Source organism: Protopterus annectens, chromosome 12.part0, assembly GCF_019279795.1.
Source record: "Protopterus annectens isolate FY-2018-M chromosome 12.part0, PAN1.0, whole genome shotgun sequence".
NCBI lineage: Eukaryota > Metazoa > Chordata > Ceratodontiformes > Protopteridae > Protopterus > Protopterus annectens.
The window spans coordinates 1,252,568,468-1,252,585,173 of record NC_056746.1 but is presented as its reverse complement, the minus strand read 5'-3'; the positions used below and the strand labels follow the sequence as shown (position 1 = coordinate 1,252,585,173).

At 39.8% G+C, this 16,706-nt stretch overlaps 1 protein-coding gene across 8 annotated transcripts in view; it reads right to left on the bottom strand.

The window, feature by feature from the left end:
• Positions 1-16,706, bottom strand: part of CBFA2T2 (CBFA2/RUNX1 partner transcriptional co-repressor 2) — a 370,144-nt gene that overhangs the window by 118,473 nt on the left and 234,965 nt on the right. For all 8 annotated transcript variants that reach the window (XM_044090262.1, XM_044090269.1, XM_044090265.1 and 5 more), the window contains exons 4-6: positions 15,460-15,549; positions 13,524-13,705; positions 2,784-3,028 (exon numbers count right to left, since the gene is read on the bottom strand). In XM_044090262.1, coding sequence (XP_043946197.1) covers positions 2,784-3,028; positions 13,524-13,705; positions 15,460-15,549 — 517 coding nt within the window. The remainder of the gene's footprint in view (positions 1-2,783; positions 3,029-13,523; positions 13,706-15,459; positions 15,550-16,706) is intronic.

Below are 16,706 nucleotides of genomic sequence, written 5' to 3'. Positions count from 1 at the left end.
TAGATAATGTTGCAAGTAATTATTCTTAACTGCACTGTCTAAACATAAAGCTGCTAATAAAATGTATTTTTGTTAAATGTTATTTCAAGTGTACACACTCATTATAAAACATATCAGTAGGTTCCATTATGAGCAGCAAAGCTGGGCATTCAGCCTCAAATGCAAATATCTGCATCTTTATAACCTCGAAGATGTTGGAGGAAATAAGCAAATTCTGTGTGACAAGCAACACGACAGGGAGTAAGCACTGGTAAATGCTCTTGTACGCTCAGAACATTAGAACAACAAAACAATGCTGTCATAACCTTATACAACAGTCATTCAAGAGATATGAAACTTCAGATAAGGCTGTACTCACACAACTGTACTCCTATATTTCAAAAAATGTTTTACTTCTATGCACTCATGCCATGAAAAAAATTAAAAAGAAAGTACTGGAACGTGCTTATCATTTTCTTCCCCACATAGCAGACCACGTTTCAGTCAAACAAAACAGCAGAAATGTATGAAATTCTCAATACTTTCTTTGGCATTGTTGATCAGGAGTGTGAAAACCCTACTGCATATATTAAGTGCTTGTGGATTACTTTATAGATTCATAGGTTCATAGATTAGTACTAGGCGAACTGCCTATGTGGGCCATTTTAAGCCTAGCCAATTACTCCATGTGAGAATCAAACCCTGTGCCTTGTGTCTGTAAGGTAAACTCATTAACCATTATGCCAACCTCCGAAAGGTTACTCGGCTACAGTTCAGTCTGCATGGAGCAGACATCCCAAAGAGTGTGTTCACACATGTAGACTATCCTATATCTACATCACTTTTTCTGGCCAGACCTACACCATCCTGTAACTACATCGCTCCTATTCACCAGACTTGCACCATCCTGTAACTACATGACTTCTTCTGGCCAGACCTACACTACAAATCACTGGAACCAGTTACTTTTCTACCTCCAGATAATTTCACAGGTGTGGCTCATGAGAATGCTATTGGTACGCCATCTAAGCTACAAAGCCAAGGATGGTTGCTGTTTTTTCTATGATGATACTCAGCCAGTAGTACAGCTCTCACCTCAGAGAAAGGCCACATGATTCTTGTAAAATTAAACAAGATGGCACAGGTTTCAGATAAATATGAACTGTGTTCTTAAAACATTGACGATAATCTGTGTGTACAGTTAATAAATGTTACTCTTACCTAGAACCGGTGACACTACACTTATTATTTTATTCACAATTCTCCACTCTGGCATGGTGACTATGAACAACACACGTGTATGTACCAGGCTGTCAAATGAAATGCAGAAAACCTAAGACAAGTCCAGTGACAAAGCTCTCCTCTAAAAAGGGGCTACTATGAAAGCTCTTCTTTCCATTGTAATATACACCTCAGCTGATAGTGACAGAACGAGTTCAAAGTAGAGTGCCAAGACTGCTGGATATAGGTACAAACGGCAGATTCTGTGAAATGTGAAGACAAATGTCAGTCTCAGTTCATAAAATGAAGGACAGCTCTCTGCAGGCCTTAATGTTACAAATCACTGACATTCTTCCACAAAAAAGACAAATCAGCATCCTCACTATGACTCTTTATTGTAGTGGAGATTCAGGCTACATGTTTAATCACAGTTCTGTGTTAGATTCTCTCAGTCTTCATTTACTTATTGTACAACTGAGCAAATAACTTAACGCATCTTATTTCTGAATCAGGTCGAAAAAAACGCACTTTTGTCAGGTGTGTTTACTTGGTTATGTAACAAATAAAGTAAAAATAAATTAAATGTAAAGTTGAGTGTGTTATGCAGAAGGTGCAAAAGAGAACAGTTTTATGCAAAATAGGTACTAATAGATTTCAAGGCACATCTACTCTTTTAAGCAGTGTATCACCCAGACTATGATGTTCACTGAAGGAAGGAAATGTACAGAATTCATGGGAGCAAACCAAACCTTGACAAACAAATTTTCTCTAGTATACAAGCGCATCCCACATTGTTAAGTTGTAAAACCCAGCTAAATTACAGAAACAGAAGCTTGCAAACGTATCTTGTCAAATTGTAAATACAGCAGCTAACTAAATAACATTTTGTCATGGAAAATGTATCATAAGTCAATAATTCAAAGGAAAGACAGTCACTTGCCAGCAGCTCAAAGGAAAGTCACTTACTCCAGTAAAAGGTTTTAAAGTAAATCGAGGAAAGGGGTGTGTTCAAGTCAAAATATGATACCCCTCACCCTAGAGATCAAGACTGCATGGCATCTTTAAAAATTACATATTTAATTCTGCTTTGTGTGCAGTTTCAGTACAATGTATCCTTGACTATCTCTGCTGAGGTTGTTGCTGTATGCCACCAATATTCTTTCACAGTGGTAAAACTAATCTTGCTTCCTGTCAGAGTCAGCCATCTTTATCATATGTTAGAAAAGCCAGATAACAAGGTTTCAGAAACAGAACACCACAGTTCACCACATTTAAACCATTACTGGCCAAAACAGACATTTACAGAAAAATTCAATGAACATACGTAACCTCACATATGAGCACCACTTTTTAACAGAGGGTAGTAGGACACAGCTTCATGCCCTTCCTATCCTAAGTAGCCAAAACATTACAGTCAAAACGCAGTCATTTTTAATTCAGTCATTAATTAATCAGAGATAATTCTGAAATTTAAATGATTCCACCTAGTACTAAAAATATTAAACTGAATAATGCTAAAGGATGACTTAAATTTAAAAAAATATATTAGTAGTACGCAGAAAAAAACACTGCAACAAACTTACTTAGATGGCGGGAACGATCCCAATGCTCCAAGAGTCTATGTGGATCTCTGTACAGGTGGGAAGAAGTGAGGTCCTCCAGGCCAAAGTGCTGCAGAGGAGGAGGAGTTGGGTGGAACTGACCACCAATGCTCCCCAAAGGCAGAGGAAGGGCAGGACTGTGTCGTGGAGCTGGACTTATTGTGCAGACTCGCTTCACAGGGGGCTCAGAATGAACTGCATCTCTGTCAAAACCATTTTCTTCTCTTCTGTAGAACATAACAGATGTTTACTGATATACATTCTGATATGCTATCATGATTTGGTCCAACAGATGAGTATTAATATAGCTATGATGATATAGTTAGTAAAAGGGAAAACAGGTGCAATTGGAAGAAATATAAACAAATGTTACCAAGCATAACTTTTTGAAACACTTTTCACAAAAAAATTTAAGAAAACAACACTTCAAAAAATGCTAAATTTGGAGCACTGGAAGCCTCCGTGAAACCCCTCATGTGGGTTCCCCCTCCCAGTAAACCACTTCTAACTCTGAGCTTGCAAAATCACAGAAAAAAAGAAGTGTGCATCTCTCCAATTAAGCTATATATGTCTGCTGCTTCAAATTATATTACCTTGGAGTCATGCCTCTGAACTGTCCCTGATTTTTCATAAAAAATTTGCTCGGTCTCTTAATCATTCATAAAACTTGTGATTTTGGCTTAAAAGGTAATGATTTCACAGTTAATAATGACATTTAGAATTACAGACAACAGACATCATTTACATCAGAAATTGCATGCTAATTTACAATCTCTCATTTTGTAAACTTCTCAGGTCTCAGTAACTTAACAGGTAGCACACTTGCCTTTGGTGCAAAAGGCTGCAAGTTTTCATACCATGATTCCCAATACTGACAATTCAGTGCAACATAAGGGGATACTGCACTCCTGCGTATGCAGTCCCTTTGGATGAGTGTTTAAACTGAGGCCCCATCTGCCTGACTGAAGGTAGCTCAGGTAGACATAAAAGACCCCAAATTCATTTACTAAAAAGATCAGTGGTCCTTTATTTATATACAAAAATAACTTTATTTTTACAAAATACTTACATATTTAAGATATTTATAAGTGTATATATACACACACACACACACACACACACACACACACACACACACACACACACACATTACATAAACATATAAATCTGTTTATCATACTACATTTTCATCCCTGTTAGACAACTCCTTTTTCCATAACCACCATCTGATTTTACTTAATACAAGCCACTGGGGATGCACAAGCCAGTGCATTTCTTTGTGCCGGTCCCAAGCCCAGACAAATGGGGAGGGTTGCATCAGGAAGGGCATCCGGTGTAAAACTTCACCAAAACATTTCATGCAGACACCAAGAAAAATTTTTATACCGGATCGGTCGAGGCCCTGGTTAACAACGACCGCCACCAGTACTGTTAGCTTACAGGGTGCTGGCAGAAATTGGGCTACTGTTGGCCGAAGGAGGAGAAGAGGCGAAAGACATGCTGAAGGCAGGAAGAGGGGAGAAAGGCTAGGACTGTGGTAGTGAGGGTCGGAACTTTGAATGTTGGCAGTATGGCTGGTATAGGGAGAGAGCTAGCGGATATGATGGACAGAAGGAAGGTTGGTATATTGTGTGTGCAAGAGACCAGATGGAAGGGGAGTAAGGCTAGGTGTATCGGAGGTGGGTTCAAATTGTTTTATCATGGTGTGGATGGGAGGAGAAATGGCGTAGGAGTTATTCTGAAGGAACAGTATGCTGAGAGTGTTTAGGTGGTAAAAAGAGTGTCGGATAGAGTGATGTTTATGAAGCTGGAAATTGATGGTGTAATGATGAATGTTGTTAGTGCGTATGATCCACAAGTTGGGTGTGCAATGGATGAGTGTCAGAAAAATATGTATTAATGTGTGTATGCTTAATGCTAATTAGAAACTAAATAAGCTAACACGTTTTTCATTCTATTTTATATGCACTGTTTTATATACAGTTGAGTTTCATATAAGACTGAAAAGATGCTTTTTGAAACTGCAGTGTGCTTTCTGAAACTTGCAAGATGCCCTCTGACCTAGTAATTGCTAGCACAGCAATATTCATTTTTATGCCTTTTGGAAATGTACTTGAGAAGCAGGTGATTATCTGCTAGGTCAGGAAAAATGAATGAACAATGCTATATTCTGTAAATGTAATGATTTTAAACAATCAGCTCTGTTCGAAGTATGAGAACATGTGCAGCTGCAGACGTTTAGAGATAACATACACAAAGGACTGTTAGAGAAATGAACTGCAATCTATACTTGCTTTGTGCTCGAATTAGCCACAGTACCTTGAATGGTAACATTACATATATCTAAACGGTGGTAGCCAAGGCCACGTTGTTTCTCTTAGGAAGTTTCTCACAAAAATTGATGGTACCAGCAGAATATTGTAAAAACAATGACTGTGAAGTAATGATGACAAAACTTGTGATTCACTACGTCAGCTTGGTAGGCAATGTCTTATTAGAAAATGTATAAAAATACCTGTATTTCCTGATTCTAGTTAGACAAACTCTGTACTAGCACATTTTTGTCTCCTTGCTACAAGATTAAAGTGCCTTAACCTGAACCTACCATGTTTTGATCATTTTTAAAGTATATTTTTCCTTTGACAGTTTTGGTCCTTCGGACCGGAAAGTACCTCTCACTCTAGGCTTAGGTCAGAATTGGGCCCGGTGGCATGTACCCGTACGGAGAAGTGGCCACATCGGCTCTTCTGTCTTGAAAGATCTCTGACTGAATTGTCATTCGAAAGAGGCCAGCCACTGTTTCTGATCTGGGATTGGAGGACGAGTCAACGTTCCAGTGGATCAACTCACAGAGGTTCAGGTAAGGAGGAATTTACCTTTTTTCTGTTTTAGATCAGGGACTTGTTACTGTATTGTTTTGTCAGGGAGATTTGCATGTGCAGATCAGGGTCAAAAAGATTGCTGTCTTGTCACAGATCAGGGCAACAGAATAGGTAGGCAGTTATTCTAGATAAACTGTGAAAAGGTGTAAAATCGTGGTACCACGTGATAAGAAGGGTTACGTAACAATTTCTGACTTAGCTAAGGCAACATGGGAAATCAGTGCATGAAAAGTTCCCGAGACCCACCCCTAACCAAGACGCAAAATATATGCAATTACAGCGTGCCGATAATGTTAAGTATTATACAAAATGGGTTGATAAATACAAATTTGATGGTAATTTAGATAAACCTTCACTTATTAAACTTGTTAGACAACTTAAAACAGAAGCGAAAGGTCAGCTAAAAAAGCAACGACAATTAGGAGTCCCTCAGGCACACAGGTGGCTTGAGGAAGCAAACCGCAGGGAACAAAAGATTAAAAATTCAAAAGCAATGTTCTTAGATAAAGAAGATAATAACTTGGTAATAGCAACAGCCCCTCCTCCGCCCCCTCCGCTTCCCTTACCAGAATATGAAGCAAGTGGACAAGCTGATCCACCTCCGCTATACCCAGCTGTTCCTGCAAAATCAAAACAGTTTGTCAGAGATCCTATCGAGACCAGGTCTCGATCACGCAATTTGAGAGGGGATATTGAATTATATGAAATAAATAAAAATTTGCAAGCTATGAGTGAGGAAGAGATATGTCCACTCATAGAAGTACCAAATCCACAGGCAGGACAGGATCCAACTCTTCTAGTATATAGACCGTGGACACTGGAAGACATCCGGAAAGCCACAAAGGGAATTCCCCATCAAAAGTTAATTTTAGAAAATTCTTAGAAGACTTACAAGGCATGAGGTTAAGTTACCATTTGAATGGAGAAGAAGTAGAAAAAGTAGTTAGACAAATCGTAGGTCCATATTGGCACATGATCAGTGGCAACTAGAATTCCCGTGACGCAGAGCTTAGACCACTCCCACATAGTAACGCAGAACTGGACAACAGAGTGAAAGGTCTGACAGACCGAATCTCTGAGAAATGGAAGCCTATGGCTGATTGGACTTGCATTAATCAATGCATACAACAAGAAGGTGAAACTGTTGATAGATATTATGCCAGATTATTAGAATGTTTTAATAACCATTGTGGAATGCAGGTACCTGAAGATCAAACACATGATTCCCCATATGAGCAACAGCTAAAAAATGCATTTTTAAAAGGCAGTATTGCGCCCATTAGCAGCTTTATTACAAAGCACATGGTAGATCATTGTACAAATAGATTACAGTCATTACTTGAATATGCAAGACATGCCGAAAGGCATTTTAATAGCAAAAAGAAAAAGAAAACTCAAGTATTTGCAGTAGAAGACGGATCAGAAGTCTTTGTAGTACAAACTGGGAAGAAGGGTAAGAAAAATACCCAGGGAAACAAACAATCTGATAAGCGATCAGAAGACTTTGAAGAAAGAAAGAAAAGGGGTGAATGTTTCAAATGCGGGAAAAAGGGACATTTAGCAAGGGATTGCAGGCAAAATAAGAAGGTAACCACAGAAGACAAGGATGGTGAGGAATGACTATATGACAGTCAAGAATCACTGGATAAAAATAAACAAGAAAAGACAAATGCAAATGTGATAGAAAGGGTAGAGAATGTGACAGAAGAAATAGAGGATGTACATGAATTCATAGATAATGAAGAAAATGAAATTTTGGACTTAGCATTATTGAGCTTAGAGCTCTACTTGGCAGACACAAAACCGGAAGTTACACTTCTGGTAGAGGGGAGGGAAGTCAAATTCCTGTGCGACTCAGGGGCTTCACGGACCCTGATGCATCCTTCCAAACTACCAGAAAATTCAGAATCACTGGACTACATATTAGTGAAAGCAGCTAATGGACAGCTGTATCGGGAGCCACTCTCCCACGACATAGCAATAACTGACACAGTTTCAGGGATGACCCAAAAAAGCAAAATTGTTGTTTCTGCAAAATGCCCAGTGAATCTCTTGGGCAGAGACCTAATGCAGATATTTGGCATAGCCGTAGTTCCAACTATGCAGGGTATGGAAGCACAGCAACAAATGGATACTTTTGTAGTGCGACCGGAGGGTGAAACATTTTATTGGTACAGCCAGGACTTAGTTACGACTGGTCCAGGGGCAGTAACCGAAGAACTGATGAATGTAGCCATCAGTAAATCCCCCTCCCTTGACACTGATAAGCAGCATTTGTTGCATTGCACTCTATATTACTGTAACAGACCAGGACCTAATAAAGAATATGAGCAAGAACTGTTTAGAAACCATGCTAATAGATTAGTATTACGAAATTTGTACTGGGACACAGAAGGAAACAGTGTAGTAAGCTGTTCATTGCCCCAAAATTTCCTAGCACTTTACAAATCTAATCAATTACCACATGTAAGTTTAACTAAAGATAGAAATTTGAAGTGGACAGACCTAAGAAAAAAAGTCATAAGGTGGGAAAAACAGACAGAGTTAGAACTCTCTGAACATGGAGTACAAAATCAGAAATTAAATTGGATAACACAGACACACCCAGCTGTGCACTCACAGGCAAGTGAGAATAGCTGAGTAGCACTCTTACTAGAGGAAGAGGAAAAAGCCTTAAGAGACATACCAGAGACTCTCTGGTCAACAGGAAAATCAGATGTAGGACTTATTCGTACAGCAGGACCAGTTGCTATCATGCCAAAATCAGCATTTAGACCTCAAAAAAGACAGTATCCCTTAAGAAAGGATGCAGAAATAGGAATCAAACCTATAATAGCAGCCTTACTTAAGGAAGGAGTCTTAATAGAATCTCCTGATTCACCGTGTAATACACCCTTATTTCCTGTTAGGAAAGCAAAAGGAGAATGGCGTATGGTCCAAGATTTACAAGCTGTAAATGACGCAGTTATACCCAGGGCTCCTACGGTGCCAGATCCACACACTTTATTGAATGATTTGAAACCTCAACAAAAGTATTTTTCTGTGGTAGATATTAGCAATGCATTTTTCTCAATACCGATACACCCAGACAGCCAACATTGGTTTGCATTTACATTTCAAGGGAAACGATATACATATACGAGACTAACACAGGGATATTGTGAAAGTCCAACAATATTCGCACAAGAAATGGCAAGTAACCTGGCGGGATTTATCCCACCGAAAGGTAGTCAGATTTTACTTTATGTAGACGACATTCTGCTGGCAGCCCCCACCCAGCAAGAATGCAGAGAGGATACCATAGCATTATTACAATTTTTAGCCACTCAAGGACACAAGGTAAACAAAAACAAACTGCAACTTTGGAAAAAACAGGTCAAATACCTGGGATATGTAATATCCAAAGAAGGCAGAATATTAGATGAGGACAGAAAAACAGCAATATTACAAGCACCTAAACCAACTACCAAGAAGGAAATTATGTCCTTCCTGGGTACTACTAACTTTTGTCGGAGTTGGATTCCAAACTATGCTTTGGAATCTGCTCCGCTGACTAACTTAATATTCAAAAAGCCGATGGCAGCACAAGATTTATTACAGTGGACACCAGAAGCAAAATCAGCTTTCTGCAAACTGAAACAACTGATAGCTTCCTCCTTAGTTTTAGGATTACCAAACTATGATAAGCGATTTTTCCAAACCGTAGACTGTAAGCAAGGTTATATGACATCAGTGTTAACACAACAGCATGGGGACAAACAACGCCCCATAGCTTACTATTCATCACAGCTAGGCCCAGTGGCGCGATCCTTGCCACACTGTGTACAAGCAGTAGTCGCAGCTGCGATGGCAGTGCAGGCTTCAGCCTCAGTAGTATTGTTCCACCCTCTCACATTGAGAGTGCCTCAAGCAGTCGCAATTATTTTACTGCAAGAAAAAGTAGCATATCTCTCTCCTGCTAGACATCGTTCCTGCATGACTATACTGTTGAGCCAACCTCATATGACAATTGAACGATGCACAACTTTGAATCCGTCAACCTTGCTCCCAACCCCTGCAGATGGCAAACCACACTGCTGCCTGCAGGAGATTGAGCAAAAGACACTACCTAGAAAAGACCTTACAAATGTTCCCTTGGATAATGCCGAGGTGACATACTATGTGGACGGCTCGTGCAAGAGGGGTCCTACAGGACAAAATCTAGTGGGGTATGCAGTAGTTTCTGATACCAAGATTTTAAAAGCAAAGTCTTTACCACACAACTTATCTGCACAAGCAGCAGAATTGATTGCCTTGACAAGGGCATGTACCTTAGCAAAAGGTAAGAAAGTAAACATATTACTGACAGTCAGTATGCTTTTTCTACTGTACATGTTTTTGCGCAGCAGTGGAAAAATAAAGGGATGATAACATCTACTGGTAAACCAATTAACCATGCGCAGTTTATTTTAGTCTTATTAGACTCTATTCAGTTACCTCAGAAAGTAGCTATTTGCAAATGCGTAGCTCATACCAAGCAACAGGATAGAATTTCAAAAGGTAATGCGAGGGCTAATACAGCTGCAAACAAGCAGCTTCAGAAGTTTTTCTTTTAAGTGAAGAATTACAACCATCTGAGATTTTAGACTTAGAAATGTTAAAAACAATGCAGACACTTACTACAAATGTAGAAAAACAGAAATGGATAAAACGAAGGGACTGTGCATCTCCAAAGAAAACAAATCGATTTTACCATCTAACTTGTTTAGATATGCAGCTTTGTTGAGCCATGGGTAGTGCCATGTCTCAACAGGGGGGATGGTACAATTAGTGAATCGAGTGTTTACGACGTATGGATTTACAAACTACACAAAAAATTTTTGTGCAGCATGCCATGTTTGTAACAAGCATCATGCACAAGGGGCATTGAAACCTAAGCAAGGGAGTTTCCCTATACCACCGTATCCATTCCATACTATTTGTATGGATTTTATAGAACTGAACAAATGCGAAAATAAGAAGTACTGCCTTGTCATTATAGATATGTTTTCCAAATGGGTGGAAGCTTTTCCAACTAAAAATCCAGATGCAGCTACTGTTGCAGAAGTCCTCGTTAAAGAAATTATTCCTAGATTTGGCATACCGGAAAAGATTTATAGTGACAATGGCACACGCTTTGTAAATCAAACTATACAACAACTTAGCTGTTATTTCGGGATTTCTCTAAAAAATCATTCTGCATACCACCTCCAATCTGCAGGATTAGTAGAGAGGCATAATGGGGTTTTGAAAAACAAGCTTAGAAAATTGATTAGTGAGACACAAAAGAACTGGGTGCACTGTTTACCTCTGGCACTGTTGAGCATGAGAACTATTCCAAATGCAAAAGGGTTAACTCCTTTTGAAGTTCTGTTTGGAAGGGCATATTATACACCTCAATGGAAACCTCTCATGCCTGCAGAGCAGAAGGCTGACAGTTCACTTGCAGGGTATATGAGGCGATTTTTGAATAACAAACTTTTGCAGTTAAATTCTGTTTCAGATAAAGAGCAAACAAGACCATCGGAAGCAGCAGTAGCCCCAGGCGCATGGGTCTGGGTGAAGGTGGTGAAGAGAAAAAACTGGAGTTCTCCGAAGTGGGAAAGGCCGTACCAGGTACTACTGTCGACACCCACTGCAGTCAAGATCGCAGAGCGAGCGTCCTGGATTCATTTGACACACTGTAAACTGGTTAAGAACTTTGAAATGGACAAAAACCTTGTTACTGTTGTACAACGAGAACAAAATGACCAGGTATAGAGTAAACAGAGATACAGAACAACCTCAGAAAACTTGCATAATTAAGCTAGTTATGAAAATAAAATTGCCAAAGATTCCAAAGGCAACCACAAGGCATTCTATAGTTATGTCAAAAATCTAAATGGCAATGTTCAGATCTGCTTTGAGTTACAATAGAATGGCATTAAATATACTGATCCCAAGGATATTGCCAATATCCTGGCAGATCGATTTAGTGCCAACTTCACCCCACTCTCACCCCATAAAGGGCCCATCTCAATACCAAAAGATTGCCAAATTCCGATAATCACGGCCACACAGGTAGAAACCGCACTCTCCAAAGCTAAGAATACAGCATCCATGGGACCAGATGACATCCCAGGTTGTGCACTACATGAACTACAAAATGAAATGGCACCTCACCTAAGTGTCATGTTTAATCATAGCCTCACCTCAGGCTTCGTGCCCACTGAGTGGCGCACAGCTACAGTTATCCCGCTCCACAAGGGAGGATCCACCTTGGATCCCGGGAACTACCGTCCCATCAGTCTGACAAGCCTGATTTGCAAGGGCATGGAACGCATTATCATGGAACTTATAAACAAAGACATTGGCAACCTTCAAACACTAGACCCAACCCAGTTTGGGTTTGTGAAGGGCCGATCTTGTCTCCTGAATCTGATTGACTTCTTCGAATCAGTCTCCAGAGCTGTGGACGAGGATAAGGCAGTCCACACAGCCTATCTGGACCTTGCCAAGGCCTTTGACACCATCCTCCACTCTGGAATTATAGATAAACTTGCTAAGCTGGGCATAAATCCCTATGTCACTTGATGGGTTGCTAACTGGCTTACTGACAAGTAGCCGACTCCAAATCCAGCTCCAGACAAGTGGAGTACCTCAGGGTTCAGTCCTGGGACCACTCTTGTTTGGCATCTACTTCTCTGAAGTACAGGCCAACACTAAGGGACTCCGGCTAACAAAGTTTGCAGATGACTGCAAACTAGGAGCCATTACTGAATCCCCAAATGACATGGATATTCTACAAAAGGGCCTTACAGAAACAGATGCCTGGTGCCAGAGCCATGGGCTCAAGCTTAATGTCAAGAAATGTATAGTTATCCCCTTTGGAAAAAACCATGTACCCATGAATTGCCACATAGGTGGCAGGACACTAAACATCGAAAGTGTGATGAGAGACTTAGGGACACAGGTGGACAGTGGTCTCACTTTCGATAACCACATTGCCACAACAGTCAGGAAATCCTTCTATGTGGCACACCTCATCACTAAGGGCTTTTCATCCAGAAAAAAGGAGGTCATTGTCCCACTGTACTCATCCCTCATTAGACCCATTATAGAGTATAATGCCTCGTTTGGTATGTACCTCACAAGACATCTGCAACAGCTTGAAAGGCCACAGAAATACCTCACTAAAAGAATCACAGGCCTAAAGCAGATGCCATATACTGACCATCTAAAAAAACTCCAGCTATACTCTGTGGCATATCGTCTACTCAGAGGCGATCTCTGCTTAACATACAAGGTCATGTCAAACCCTGAGCTGTTGGACATGCTCCACTTAAAGAAATCCCAATCCCTCAGAGCCACACACTCCAGGGATCTAAACCTTGTCATCACAATGAACAAAACATGCTGGAGGGATAGGTTCCTGACCCAGAGACTCCCCATACTCTGGAATAGACTGCCCATACATATCAAGCAGAGCGCCTATTTGGCCCTCTTCAAAAGGAACCTTGATGATTGGATGGGAGATAGGAAATTCACCCCGGGGATCATGTCAGTCGCCCTGCTAGACAGGGGCTTGGAGAAGTAAATATTGTGGGAAGAAATATCCAGGGAATTGTTATGGCTAGGCTTGCATAGGCCCTAGGGCCGATAGCCTAGTACCAACCTATGAACCTATGAACCTATGGAAGGCTTTATTATCTATGAATCTAAATTAATTATACTTGCTAGCTGTAAAGTTCTTCAAACTGGAAAAAAGACATTTGAGCTTCTCAATGATTTTTTGTTTCATTTTACTTCATCTACCAGTATAATCCACATGGTGAGTACTTACCTCTCTGGGCTCTGTCGTTTCCTGCTGTCACTCACTTCAATAAGCAGTTCAGAGGAGTCTCCTGGGGATGATAGAGTGGTACTGAGAAGGGAATGCTCGTGCTGTGCCAGATACTGTGATGGAGTCTGCTTGGCAGCTCGAGCACAGTGGAGCAGCTCCCGTTGTAAGAGGGGCAAATTAGCCTGCAGGAAGAAAACAACTCATTAAGTCACATGTAGGATGGCAGAGAACAATCCGTTAGAACGGGACTCTAATCCTGTACGTGGTGAGCATCTCAAGAGAGATGAACAACAAGACTGTTTTCTCTAAGGACAAATATTATACAGAGGAGTAAGTCCAAAACCACATTACAAACAGAAAAAAAACATTAAAATCAATACAATACCATGACAAGGGCTGTAAGGCTGCATTGAGAAATTAGTGCTTCAGAAATCTCAGACGTAATCACACCAGATCTGCAGTGCACGACTGTGACTGTCTTTAGAAAAAGGGTCAGCTGTACATGCACAGCTTCTAACCCAGATGGCATGGGAGTAGAGCTGGAAATCAATACTTTTGACCAAGTATTACATCAGTGTCAAGTCAGTGTTGAAGCCAAATTTTCTCACACCTTCCTTGCACAGTGTAATGCTTATGAGAATGTACACTCAAGCCTATTAACAGTATCACTGCTCCATTCCACAGTCGTGAAATAAGAATATTAACAAAACTGGCAAAATTCACTCAACATTTTAAGGTTATTACATTACTAAAGTAAACTGCTTCAGTGGATTACATCGTGCAGTTATTTCGATAAGAGACTGCAAGCCAGACAACTGTTTAGTTTCTTCTGCCACTGTGCCTTGTATATAGCATTGTATGTAAAAGCAAACTGGTTGTCGGATTAAAACTCATCTCATGGAACACTGTTCATTCACAGCAACCTAAACAACTCTGAGGACAATGATTTGCCCTTTCCAAGTGAACATGGAATTAAAACACACTCAAGGAAGAAGAAAGGAATTTCCTCTTGCAGACATGGACTTTCATTTTCACTGAAGTGCCATTTCAGCTGACATACTTCAACCGTCTTCAGCAAAAGTAAAAGTGTTATTCATGACACTAAGTCCACTCCTGCAGAAAAAAATGCTCCTGAGTTCTTTACTGCTAACAGTTAAAATGCAGTGAGAGGCAAACAAATAAAAAGCACCACCAAAATACACATTCACATACCCTTCTCTCTCTCCCATAACATGTGATGGGCTACAGCATTGTGATGCATTGAGTTACTAGGTAAATATTGTTATCTCTGTTCAGTTCATCTCACATTTCTATGTACCATACTGGTTTTAATTCACAAGTTCAGCTTCACACGGATATGTTTCACTGAGCATCATAAATCAGGTCAGAATCCCAATGTTTTAGACGTTCCTACAATATAACCTAGCTGCATATGGTACATACATATGCATGTAAAGAAGAGAAAAACATTAATGAACAGTCTGTATTACTAACAGAATCATGTGCTCTGCTGCAGTGTGTTGGCAACATGGCAGTACCATGTTCAAAATAAAGAAATACAATAAAGATATGCAAATAAAAAAAAAAAAAAAAAACTGTGACACACTAGCACTTCATTCCTGAATGTGTACAACAGTCAGAGCAGATAGCCTAACACAGGCCCATAGACCAACAGACAGGCATACAGACTTATTTAATAACACCAGCACACATACTGTTTAGGGTTACACTGTATGTAAAAAAAACTTTCAGTCAAGAGAAAACCTCATTCACATTTCACAGAGTATAAAAAGAAAAACTGACTATGCACATACATTTCTAAGAAACAACTAAACGAGCTGTAAATCTGCTGAGTAAAACATTTAAGTGCACATGTAAGTCAAGTTAGTGCTTAACAGAAACTGCAAAATACTCAATAGCACTGAATCTGTTTTACCTTTAAAAATGGAATTACAAAAGGCCGCAGTGGAAAATTTGTTGCTTCCTGCAGCTTGGAGTGGAATTCTTCTATTGTCACGGTTGAATTCTAGTGAAAAATATGAAAGAAAAATGAGACGAGGATATGAATATCAACAATTTTGTAGCTTCCCAGTGGTGAGCCCTTATGACCGTATAACCTTACAAACACTTTGCAGAACATTAAATTAGTCTGAACCTCCATAAAAATGGAAAGAGTTCAGGCTTAATAAATATAACCACTGTTTACAAATTATCTCATTTTATCACTTTATACAAAACACCAAAACAGACAGAATAATCATCTTAAGACATCTGATAAACAGCCTGGTTTTCATTACTATTTTTCCATGCCAAGACAAAATACACATAACAAATACATTAGCCTACTGTTTAAGAAGACTTAACTGGCATACTACATGTAACAAACTACCCTGAGAGCAAACCTCTTTCATCTGCAGTGTAACCATACATTGATTTTCAACAGAAAGGGCAAGTGTAATGACCCAGTATAACCACTGGAAACAATTTGATAATGCCCTTACTTCATGCTGGTAACCACAGCCCTACACTGCGATCCACCGCTACCATCAGACTGTCGTAATCTAAAGGGTATTTTCAGTTTTTTTAAGGGTGAGTAGCTTGCTCACACTTTTGTTACACTGCTGCATTCCTTACACAAGGAACTATCCTGATTTGCCATCTAACATTTTGTTACACTCCAGCTAACTGTCCCTAAACTGTCTGTTAGAAAAAGAAAAAAAAAAAAGTGGCCTTCCAGCAATAAGGGCTTTGATACCAACATTATATACTAAGGAACACTTTTATTAGTGCAGTAAACATGAAGCCATCTCAACATGTCCTCAGTGTTTTACTACAGTTAAAGAATAAATAAATAAACAAACAAACAAATAAATGTATTTACTGGACAAGTAGAGAGAAGTGAACTTACATGAACTTGCACCCGACCCCCACTATGGCACCACAGGTCTAACAAACAACCAAAGCCTGCACCTAGAACTATTAAACTTGATGCACACAATTCACTTTTGTCTGTCTGTGGACATGATTGCTGGTAACCCTTCACCATCAGATTATTAATTCTAAAATGCTGAACCTGGACACCCAATGGGATCTAATTATTACTTTCTGACTCGTTTTCCTGTCAGTAATTACTGAGCAATGACTTACCACGTTTTATGACCTGTACAGCACTAGTGCATACGT